Source organism: Pisolithus orientalis (assembly GCF_024613125.1).
Source record: "Pisolithus orientalis strain OTSU chromosome Unknown F5J12scaffold_15, whole genome shotgun sequence".
NCBI classification, from domain to species: domain Eukaryota; kingdom Fungi; phylum Basidiomycota; class Agaricomycetes; order Boletales; family Pisolithaceae; genus Pisolithus; species Pisolithus orientalis.
In genome coordinates this window covers 874,772-887,258 of record NW_026260796.1, presented here as the reverse complement: position 1 = coordinate 887,258, position 12,487 = coordinate 874,772, and the positions used below count along the sequence as shown (strand labels likewise).

The window sequence follows — 12,487 nt, the reverse complement described above, 5'->3', positions numbered from 1 at the left end:
TTGCTGGTGCTAGTACTGCCACTTGTCAGGTGGCTAGTGGAGGAGAGTGTTTGAAAGGAAAATGTCTCCAAATTTATGGAGCTCAGTGATGAGGGAGGGGGGGGCGGTTCCATAGAAATGTCACATCAAGGGCCTTCATCCTCTCCAGTGGTGATGGCAGTAGAGGCAGAATTGGTGGCAGTGGACATGGTGGGGGTGGCAGTGTAATTCAAAGTGTGATTCAGTGGTGAAAACCAACCAAAACCAACACAAAAGACAAAAAGAGTGAGTGGTGGTGTGCCTATGCAATACCTAGATGGTAGAACCTTTAATTTGGGTGGGGTTTTTGCAAGCTGCAACACTCAAAGACAAGTGCTGAGGGTTGTGGGTGCTCCTGATGAAGAAGGAGCAAGAATGTGAGAGATTGTGATGGGGTAGACTGCTGTCAGCCTACAGAAGGATGGATGAAGACTTAATTCAATGTCCTAAGCTGCACCAAGCTCAGGGAGGACGTGGAGCAAAGTATATTAATGATAGATGATGATAAGCAATGTAGATGATGGTTAGACCCTTAATAAAGTCTCAACTATTGAAGCTGATGAATGAATTACTGAGTGATGATAAAGTGTGAGCAAGAGGGGCTCTCTGACATCTTCTTCTTATTCAGCTATCTAAGTAGAGTGATTTATATACAGTACAGGGGCATTGCCTATGGAAAACAAGGTGCAAACACTTGGTAAGTGATTGGTAACTGATGAGTAAGGAATGTAAGTGATGGGTAATCATCTTAGAAAGCATTGGTGAACATTGGTAAGGATACATAAGCCAAAAGGTGAAAAATCAGTCAGCAAAGTCAAAAGATTGGTAAGTATTGGCAATAGGTGAGTCAAAGACAGTCAGAATGTCAATGTATGAGTCAAGTAATGTCAGGAACTGGGAAAGTGCACTGGAATCACATTAGGGGGAGGCTGTGCATGTCACATCTCAAAGAGATTGCTTCTAGGCCAAAGTGGGATGACAGAGAGGCAGCACCAATCTGATGCCAATATAGTACATCCAAAAGTGGACAGGGTGAGTCAGATGTCAACAGGGGTCAAGCTTTGGGGGTCTGTGGGGTGACAGGAGCATGGGGGATTGCAACTTTCCCCCCCTAACTGTCCTCTCAGTGAAGCAAATAAAAACTTCATGAATGAGGCTCTGTTGGAAGAGAGGATGAAGGGGGAAGATCTTCTGCTGTATCTTGCAATAAGGAGGCAAGATGTGCATCATACTCATCATGGATGCAATAAGGGAGAGTGGAGAACAGTAGATTATACTGTAGCTGTCAAAATTTTGGGAGAATGAAGGATGAGATTGGTATGAAGACATTGCAGGGAGCAGGGAGGAAGGATCCATGTGCTTCTTGAACTGGAGAGACTGAAACAACCACATAAGACCTTTCTAACTGAATGACAGACCTGAGGTGACCAAAGAACATCCTCCTAGAGGTCATACTGACAAAAAGAACATGCTGTCCAAGCTGGATGGGCTGAGAGGGGGCAGATGAGGATGGGATGTACCAGGATTCTTCAGGACAGAAGCTGGTAGGAACTCCTGGTAGATATACATAGCCATGGTCCCTAGCAAAGGGGACAAGTGAAATGATTGATGTGGAGAGAAGAATTAGTGAAATGAGCATCTTTTGGAGGGAGTGCTGTAGAAATGTGTGGAGTGTGCAAATCCTTTCCAATTTTGGAAGGCAGGATCACATGGCTGAGCACTATAAGTGAGTGTGGGAATGGTGTTGGTATCTGTGGAATTGGTGGAGATATGTTGAAAACTGGAATGCTATACATGGGTGCTAAAGAATTTTTATTAGTGCTTAACTTGCTTCCTTCCTTTTTCTTTGGCATTGACAACTCATTCTTGTGCAAGGGATGACTGCTGACATTTCTGGCTGTCCTTCTTTGCATGAGGGCTATAGTCTTCATCTCCATTCATCAGCAGTATCCATGTCCACCTCACCAAACACCTTTGGTGTGTGACAGTGGATGTGGGAGAGGTGGCAGATGGTGCTGAGGTAGACATACCAGGGGCACTGGCATCAAACACATGATGACCACTTGCAATGCCACTCAGCATGATCTCAGATATCATATCAAACAATGACCATCCCTGATTCCTGTATGGACAAAGAGATTTGTGTGTCTAAATTCATGGCCATCAGTCAGTATCCATAGAAACAATGTAACCAAAGAAATATTTGACATCCATATATTCATCCCAGACCTGCCCTGCATCGGTACCAACAATCACAGCACTGTTTTCATTGTCCCAGTGTTTTCCAGATGTACAATACCTTGAAATCTCAGCATATAGCTGCCTCAGCTGAATATCAGGCACTGATCAGTACAATGAAATAGATAATGAAAAAGTATGACCTACCACCCTCCACTTGTTCTTGCATTGCAATTGTGTCTTCACAGGAGTCCCAGGCATTTGATAGGCTGCAATAGCAGCAGGAAGGTGGTTGTACATTTGTGGCTTGAAATTCCCCATTCCATCCATTGCCTCTGCACAATGGGAGTAGAGAAACTCAACAAGTTTCTCTTCTTCTACTGGCATCCACCATGCCACTACCTTGGGTTCACTGTTGCTTTTGGGAGGCATTGGGAGAAGGATCACACTCTGGATGGCCACCACCACCATGGATGCTAGGGTCCCCCAAATGTGTCAAAGATCACTGTGGTCAAATTGATAGTCCATGGCTTGAGAGAACAAGGTTTGGATTTCAAACTCAGTTGACCTGCCCTGCATACTCAGGTTGTTTCAGGTTTCTGAACAGGCTCTAACATGTTACTCTTTACCATAGATAGTATAATTTGTCACTCATTTTTCATGGCTATTTTTTTTTTAGCACACATGAATATGACACTGAGTGGGACACTGAACACTGCAATAGTAGTACAGGGGACTATTTGAACACACAAAAACATCAACAGCACATGAAATGGACAAAGAATGTAGCAGTCATTGACATCAGTGAGTGAATGAAGACATAAACAAGAACTCTGCTGCAAGAATAAAAGAAATTTTCAGCATGTAGAGCACAGGAAAGCAAGCAAAAAGTGACAATGGTAGCTCTACTTCAAGTGACAAGCACATTTACCTCTTGTGGCACTGGCAGCAAAAGCATTTGCATTGGCAGACCTGCACATCTCACAGGCAGACATGCCTTCCATATCCTTCTTGATGATGTTGGTAGATGTGGGGTGCTGAGGGACACTGAACTTCTCCTCCTCATGGGGATCCAGAAGGGTAGCAGTGGCAAACTTGCATGGCAGAGGAAGGCCAGAAACCTTGTCAGGGTGTGTGTATTCTGAGTGGTAGAAGTTCAGGTGGTGCTCCATATTGTACCTCCAAACTCCATCTTGCCAATTGGTCTGTTGCCTGCATGGAGGGAGTGGGCACAATGGACAGACCACAGGTACATTGTGACATGGGTGCCTCTTTGAGCCTTTCTCCACATATGCAAACTTGATCTGGACCTGGTGAGGACAGTGTGTATCTACCTTGACTCCACAAGCTGTGATCTTTACCTTGATCACACAATCTGGATGCTGGAGCTGAGAATGACCACAAAAGCCACAAGGGAAGAGGTGATCAATGGGAGAGACAATCACTTCTTCAACTCTGCAAATGGACTGGAGGATATGCCCACTCATATGGGACTGTGGATTGTCTGTTGAGTCATTGCATTGCAGGCAAATCACTGTGATGGCCTTGGTAGACAACAGTTGCAGAGTTTCTGCCTTGCAAATGAGAGGAGTGGAACCTGAAAATGTATAAGATTACAAATGAAGTAACAGAATGCATCACTCACCATCCATTAAGCAGTAAGGGAATAGCCTGTTTGTGGAATCCACTCAATGTAATGCAATGGTTGATACAGGGATCTTCATCTCCAATGTCTGCTTCTAAATAAGATCCACTGCTGCCTTGAGAGCCTCATTCTTGAGTGACCATGTAAGGTCTTGAGAGTTGATCTCCTTGGCCTTGTCAGAAGGGAGGTGGGCAGATGCCATAATGATGTTGGGATTGACAAGTTTGACAAGTGACCCAGTTGTGGAGATTTCTACAACCTTCTGAGTAGTGATGGAAAGCCCAGGAACAAGTGATGAAGCTTTGAGATATGCTCCTGTCCAAATCCACATCGAGTTTAACTTGGAATTAGGTGACTCCAAGATGGGAGTCAACTCAGAAGGGATGAGTATGAGGACATTACCAGAGACCTTGATCTTTGACCCATTGTCACACACCAAAGGTGTTTGGTGACATGGACATGGATAATGCTGATGAATGGAAATGAAAACTAGAGCCCTAATGTGCAGAATGACAGCCAGGAATGTTGGCAGTCATCCTTTGCACAAGAATGAGTTGTCAATGCCAAAGAAAAATTCTCAAGTGCCTGTGTATGGCATTCTGGTTTTTGATGTACAGTGGCTCAAAAAACTGTCTGCATGTTTGTATGTTTTACATTAGTTATGACTAAATGCAATAACCCCTAACACTAGCCCTAAACCATGAGTGTATGAAATAAGGTACTTACTCTTGGCTTTCTATTGGTCCATGAATCAAGTGATTTGGATAGGAATTGATAGAATAGCAGCCATTTGAAAATGACATGTCATGCAGACAGTTTTTTGACTTAAAGTTTTGATTACATAGTTTTGAGTTTAACGAAGTTCAAAATGCTGTGAGGTGCTTACTAATGCTTACATGGTATATCACATGGTCTATTTGATGATTTGTCATCATACAAACAATGCCAAACAATGAATTGGGACCATCAAGGCTCCCTCTCCTACCCCAACTCATGAAACCATCCTCCTGGTCCATCTGGGCCATTTTCTCACAGTAATCCCCATAAATATTGGTGCCCACTACAGTAATGTCATCAGGGTAATGTCCAACACAATCAAACCCTTAAAAAATGCTTTCAGCCATCCCTGTGCTGTTTCCCCCACCCATACCTGACATGTTCTGCAACTAATCAGTACTGAGAATGCTGAAAAAGCCATGATGGTTAATCTGGCACTGTAAAACATGACCAACAATCCAATCACCTCTTATCTGGTGGGTTTCTACCTCAGGGGTGCTGGGTTGAGGGCTAGGGTGGACTAAAACTCTTCATTACAGTCCAGGTGCCCTGGGGGGGATAGTCCACTGGACTATTGGGAGGAAGATTCCATCACTCTGTCTAGCCTGAGTATTACCTATGGTCTTATATAACCAAATCATCCATTTTCAGTCACCCACAGTCAGCTGAGAGCACAGGCTAGCCATGCTTCCCATGCCACCTGAAGTGCACAGAAATGTTTTGTCTCACCCCAGCCTTGAAACTAGTTGCACAGTGGTGAAAATGCACTGGTTAAAAGGTGTTTTGTTTGTTCATCATTTCCTGATGTGCTGGATTGACCTCCAATTACCCACCACTTACATTCCTTACTTATCAGTTACCAATCACTTACCAAGTGTTTGCACCTTGTTTTCCATAGGCAATGCCCCTGTACTGTATATAAATCACTGTACTTAGATAGCTGAAAGGAGAGAGACATCAGAGAGCCCCTCTTGCTCACATTTTCATTGTCCCTCAGTAATTCATCCATCAGCTTTGATAGTTGAGACTTTATTAAGGGTCTAGCTGTTAGAAATATCTATAATAGTTCCAACCATCTGGATCATCACATGATCATTCATGTGACTTGCTCAGTCAGCTAGCTCCACAATGACATCATACTGATGTTACTTATGATGTCATATTCCCTGACCTTCCATGCTGTTCTTTACTATACATAGTAGTACTTTCCTTATATGCTACTGGGTCCATGCATAGGTCTACATGTATATAAACTTGGGGATTTCTACCTCAATCCCCATCAAACAATCTACTGTTCTTTCTAAATCAAGCCTTGTACTCAACTTCAGAACTGCTCTTCAAATCTACTGCCTCAACTTGACTATAAGGCAAGTGTTCCACCTTATTGCTCTCATCCCCCTTCCATCCTCTGCACAATAGGTTATGAGCCCTGCCCTCTAGGCATGGTGCTATTTTTCTGCTTTGCATAGTGTGATCACTGTCAATGGACATATCCCTATGGAGTGGAATGGCCTAGACATGCTTAGTTGGGGTGCAGTCACTTTCATTCTGTCACTTCTTGCAGGCTGTTATCAGTCCATTTTACTTGTTTATTATGGAGAGTTTGGTGTAGGAGAATTAAACAGGTTATTTGTTGCCTCATCAACCTTCTGGATCATTGTGCCTGGTTTACTGATGTGGCTGCAACTCTACAACAATTATGTCACCGATTGTGAGCAGCAAACACTCCTCACTCTCTGTGCTGCACTCAGAGAACAATGTCACATTCTCTGGTTCCAACATAATCTCTTACCTCCACCTCCTCATTACTTACACTTCATTCTTCCTGATTGTGATGACAAGGCAGATCTAGATCCTGTACCTCCATACACTGTTGAAGGTGTGGTTGACCCCACCCCTCCTTGATGTGTCCTGACTCCTCTTCCCAAGGATGTTGAACAGATGAACATGGCTCTTGCTGAGGTTAACCACCTTATCACTGAGAACCACAATCTTGCAATCAATCCTGATCTCACTGAGTTTGATTTACTCTAATTGTGTGTTGTTGTTTTCAACAATTACAGGAACTAATTTATAAAAAAGAATGTCTCTCATCATCACCAAGCATACTGAAATTGCTATTGCCAAAGAACATGACCATATGTATGAGGGTGCCAAATGGAGGAAGTACATATGCAGTGAAAGAAGTGATTGAGTTTATGGAAGGGATGCATGTTAGAGACTGTGTGAGTTGGGAATTTGCTGTTCCCAGCAATATGTTGTCCTTCAAGAAGCCAAATCCTGCACTATATATGGTGCCTCTATCCATAGTCAAGAATACCTGGTCAGACATTCTGTCCTTCCCTGGCATCAACTCACTGTACTTCTGCCCCAGCATTCACCTGGCCTATCATGGCTATTTTACCAATTTTGTTCCAAAACTAACTCATATGTTGTCTCTGGCAGCAATCACTAACTTTAATGGTTGTGATATTCCTTCATTTACATATGAAGATCCTTCACTGTTCACTGTCCCTGCTTTCACCATTACTCACAACACCTTCATCTATGTCACATACAATGCCATCCCCTCTACAATTCCAGCAACCCCTTCTGTGGGCTCATCCTGCCTCTTCAGGTTTGGAATGAGCATCTTGAATGCTATTTCTGAGGAATTTGGGCTGACAGACCAACAGACCTCCATGCCATCCTGCACTGGTTCCATGAAAGATGAAGAAGTGGAGATTAGTTCAACTACCAGCTCATGGAGTTTATCAGAGATTTTAAGGAACAAACTGGTTTGGGTCACAGGAGTGGATATGAGGTTACTTGCAAACATCTTTGGTTTGCTGCAGGATCCAGTAGGACCAGCTTCACTTACTGGCCCTCAACAGAAGACATTTTTACAGACTTTGAACATGCCATGGAATCACCTCTTGGAGGTGCTTTCACAGTTCCCTGATGTCACAGAATATATAGCACAGCTGTTGGAAGGGCTCATGCTTCTTGAGCCATTTGTGCACAGTTATCCTCTTCCCAGTATGATGGATGTACTGTACACATCCAGAGGCTAGTACCATGAGGGGCTTGATGGTTGTGTTATTGATGAATCATATAATATTTTTGAAATCATCTGTTATTGTAACACATGCCATCACAGATATTCCAATCATTTTCCTATTCCATATAGTTGCAATGCAGTCTATCTTGGCTTTACAAGTGACAGGAAACTGTTACATGACTGCCAGTGGAGTTTTTTCTCCTACCATTATTTCAAAGAACTCCACTTCAATTTACTGGAATGCAACAATTCTCACATCCCCTCACAGAGATTTGCTGAGAGAGAAATCCCCACGGTCACTTCAAAAAGGCAAAATGAAACTGACCCTCACAGTCTGCTAGAGCTCACACTTGCAGACACACCAATAAAGATTATCTTCTCAATTCTACATCCATGGACCCATGGATATCATTTTTATATGATCATCTAATTTTGGATGTCTTCTAGATGTCTGATGGTCTTGGAAAACAAATCCCAAAACTTAATGGCCTTAACTATGCTTCTTGGTCAGTTCTTATGAAAGCATATTTTCAAACACTGGGCAATTGGGGACATGTTGACAGATCTACTGCAAAACCACAAGGCACTGGAGAAGCTGCCTGGGTGGTTCAAGATGCCTGTGCTATGGGTATCATTACTTTATACTGTGATCTGATGATCACAATGTCTATTGACAGAGAAGATACTTCAAAGAAGAGATGGGATAAGCTGAAGAAGAAATATGGAGACCCTTCAGCCATTACTACTTTCATGGAATTCCAGCAACTCATTCACATTCAAATTAAACTGAAGGATGACATCATGGTTAAAATTGCTGAAATCTCCATAATAATTCAAGCCATTAATGGTCAAGGAATCAACCTTAATGATAAAATGAAAGCCCTCCTTCTCATCCACTCTATGTCTGGCTTGTGGGAGCAGGCACCCGTCAATATTTTATGTTCCATCACAGTGGACCAACTTGGTCCAGATACCATCATCCCCAGGATGAAAGAAATTTGGTCACATAGGTCCAGAAAGACTATGCTTCCACAACAAGACAAAGCATCTACCTCAGGTACACAGGTTAAGCAAGAAATTAATTCACTTCTTGCTTGCATGAATAAGCCTCCTCTCTGCAATATTTGCAGAGGAGTGCATAATACTCAAGATCATTGAGGACAATCATCTTCTAGAGGAAATTGTGGTGGTCACTGTGGATGTGGAGGTTTTCACTGAGGACATGGAGGTTATACTCCTTACCCTCATAATAACCAACAGCAAGGTTCTTCCCAGTCCCAGGGAAGTAAGAACCAAAACCAATGTCACAGAAAAGGCAAGGGGAAAGCCCATGCTAATGCTGTTGAACTCACTGGAGAAGGTGCCAAAGCATTTAACTTTGCCACCATTGAGGAAATGTCAGATAGATATCATGAAGGTGCTGAAATGCCTTATGATAGTTATCAGGAAGCATATCCTGAAAATACTGCTGAAGATTTTGATATCACTGCTATTGAAATAAATTGCGAAAACTCTCCTGAATATTCTCCTGCACCAGCTGCAGTTGAGACAATCCAAACCACAGACATGGAGAGCTATCTAGGGTCTCACAATTTCAAGTTGTAACAACTATGACCCTCTTTCTACCCAAGACATTGTCATGGCTATGGAAAACATCAGAGCCCACTCCAGTTATCCCATTGATGGTTCTACTGGACAACTGTCTGAGTGGTATGCTGAAGCCATTATGTCCTCCTTCACAGATGCAGTTGAGTCAGTACCAATTCATGTCAACATCCCAAGATCTAATTCTCCTTGCCAATGTAATATTTGTCACCAAGCAGCCCTACAGAATCTCTGAATGGACTCATCCCTATGGGAACCCTCACAATGGATGAACCAGAGTCCTCTTTCAAGGACAGCTTCATTTCCCCTTGTTGAGCAGGACCAGGGAAATTCAAGTAACCCCCTCCAATACTCAGATGGAGTGGGAAATTCCTATGTGGCTTGGACAGACTTGGCAGAGGAGAGGAGAGGAATGTTGAGGCAGAAAGCATTGTGGTTCAGACAGAACACAGACATAATTCTAAGTCTTCCCAAAGACATAGAAAATGCTTTACTGTTTCTTTAAGTGAATTTCATGCATCAATACCTGATTCTAAATCTGTAAAACCTTTATGCTTTTCCTTTTTTTGAAATCATCCTGATGTAAACTATGATCCCAACAAATTGCTCAGCAGTTATTACCCTGGTGAATTTGACTGCAATGCTTACAATGCTTATGACTGCTACCCTTTGGGTGTGCATGCATCTTTCAAGAACCTACTGAAAGGCAAGTCCATTTGGATGTTAGATTCTGGAGCTTCACATCATATGACTGACTCCATTTAAAACTGATTTCCTATCCTTTTGAGAATTTTCTTCTCCAGGCTCTGCATCTACAGCAGGCCTGTCCAAAGTTAAAATATTGGGAGAAGGAACAGTTGTTGTGCACCTTGAATCAGGCCACAATCTTACTCTCCAAAACATAGCATATAGTCTGCTTTTCTCAAAGTGACTATACTCCCACAATGCACTCCTTAAAAATGGATATAGGAGTACAGCAACACTCTTGAATGAAGTGATCTAAGCACCAGATGGCTGGGTTGTCCTTGAAGCTAAATTAGCTTCACCAACTTCACCATTGCACTGGTTTGTGGGCATCCCACTTCCACCTACCAATGCTTTTTCAGTCCTTTGCCCTCTGGTTCAACTTTTATCACTGGAAGTTCTCTGGCATAATCATTTTGGACACCTGGTGCAGAGCATACTTTGTCATCTTCACTGATTGGGGCTTCTGGAGTTTCCACTTAAGGGGGAGACCTCTTCCTGTAAAGGTTGCACTCAAGGGAAAATGGCTTCCAAGTCATTTAAACCTTCTTGGAAAAGAGCTACCAAACCACTTGCACTCATTTATTCCAATCTTCTGGAATTACCAGTGGAATCTTAGTTCTGCTCTAGATATGTCCTTACTCTTTTGGACAACTAGTGTTCTTTTGGCTTTTGCCAACTGGCTGGTCTCTGCCCAAAACCAGACTGGTTACCACCTCCTTGCACTCCATTCAGATTGAGGAGGAGAGTTTATGGGTCATACCTTTAAAGCACTCCTCACTCCTCATGGAGTCACCCATCAGTTATCAATAGCCAATCAACCCCAGCAAAATGGTCATGCTGAATGATTCAATTGTACTATTTTAGAAAAATCTGGAGCTCTTTATCATCAAGCTTGCCTTCCTAAATGCTACTGGAACTTTGCCTTCAACTGTGCACTTCATGTGTACAATTGAACTCCTCTTAAGCAGATTCTTTTCAAGACTCCTGCTGAATTATTCCTTGACAAAATTCCTGACATTTCATATTCTTGCACCTTTGGCTGCAAAGCCTTTGTATGGGTTCCTAAAGAACAGAGAAAAGACAAATTGGAACCTCATGCAGTCAAAATAATTTTCTTAGGATATGAACCAAATATGAAAGGATATTGATTTCTTCATGGTCAAAAAATCATATTTTCTTGCACTGCAAAATTCATAGAAGACTCATTTCCATTCTGCTCAGATACAAAACAAAAATCTGAACCTTTTGACCCTGATTCCAACAAAAATCAATCATCATCTTCCAATTCAGATATAGAAAGCTTACATTCTCTACCAGAACCTGATCAGTTCCAAAATGGGTCTCATCAACCCAGACCACTGAGTCCAATACCACAACATAACCCACAGCAGGGACAAGCTGCAGACCAACATTGTAGATCAGCTCAACCACCTCAGAGAGCACCTGCTGCTGTACCACCAGTTGACCCTTGTCATCTCCATCATCTGCATAATCCATTTCAAATTCCCATGGATAGACATAATGTTTGGAGAGCTCATCCAGAACAAGCAGAAGACAGAGAACCTCATCTTAAAAGGAGAATTATCCCTCTTAATTGACCTGGAAATGTTTATGGAGATAATAGAAATCCAGTTGATATTGAAAGGGAAATTCAACAACATCACAATAGACTACAACAACAACTTTGTGATGTGGAACAGTCTACTCATGAAGTTAGGGAACAAAGAGAAGAACAAGTCAGGAGAGAGTTGGAAAATAGGAGACCTCTGTCCCCTTTGCTGCCTCCTCATATGCAGCCTCCACAAGTTCCATGAGAGTGGACACAACATTTACCACAAACTCCTCTTCCTCCCTCACCTCAAGTCAAAAAAGATGTTGATATGAATCCCTTCAAACTTCTCATTGCTGCACACATCAATGAATCTCCAGAACATTATAAGGATGTCCTTCAACTTCCTCCAGATCAGCAGAAGAAATGGTTTGATGCTATGAAGGACAAGTTAAAATCTATTGAAGAAAGAAATGTTTGGACTCTAGTAGATCCTAAACTGAATCAGAAACCAGTCAAGTGTCAATGGGTTTTTGCTATTAAAAGCAATGGTCATCATAACGCATGTCTTGTGGCAACAGGCTTTACACAAGAATTTGGAACTGACATTGAAGACACCTTCTCTCCAGTTGCTCACTTTGAGACTGTGTGAATCCTACTTGCATTTGCTGCACAGAAGAATTGGGAAATGGAAGCACTGGATGTTAAAACTGCTTTCCTTTATGGCAGTCTAGATGAAGAAATTTATATGGAACAACCAGAAGGATTCAAAGTGAAGGGTCAAGAACACAAGGTTTATTGGTTACTTCAAGCCCTATACAGCTTAAAGCAAGCTGCATTGGCATGGAATAAAGCCCTCCATCAACCTTCACTTTGCATGGGCTACCTTCACTCAAAATTGGATGCTGGCATAGTGATTTTCCTCATC

General features: G+C 42.4%; 1 protein-coding gene across 1 annotated transcript; it reads right to left on the bottom strand.

Moving 5' to 3' along the window:
• Positions 1 to 2,342: 2,342 nt before the first annotated feature.
• F5J12DRAFT_783100 (uncharacterized protein) lies at positions 2,343 to 4,998 on the bottom strand (the record flags this gene model as incomplete). Its single annotated transcript, XM_051742822.1, has 11 exons — positions 2,343 to 2,360; positions 2,404 to 2,672; positions 3,128 to 3,401; positions 3,441 to 3,506; positions 3,558 to 3,793; positions 3,842 to 3,867; positions 3,982 to 4,156; positions 4,568 to 4,577; positions 4,738 to 4,754; positions 4,779 to 4,901; positions 4,992 to 4,998. 11 exons carry the CDS (start codon positions 4,996 to 4,998, stop codon positions 2,343 to 2,345), a joined length of 1,221 nt encoding a protein of 406 aa, XP_051599829.1.
• Positions 4,999 to 12,487: the final 7,489 nt, after the last annotated feature.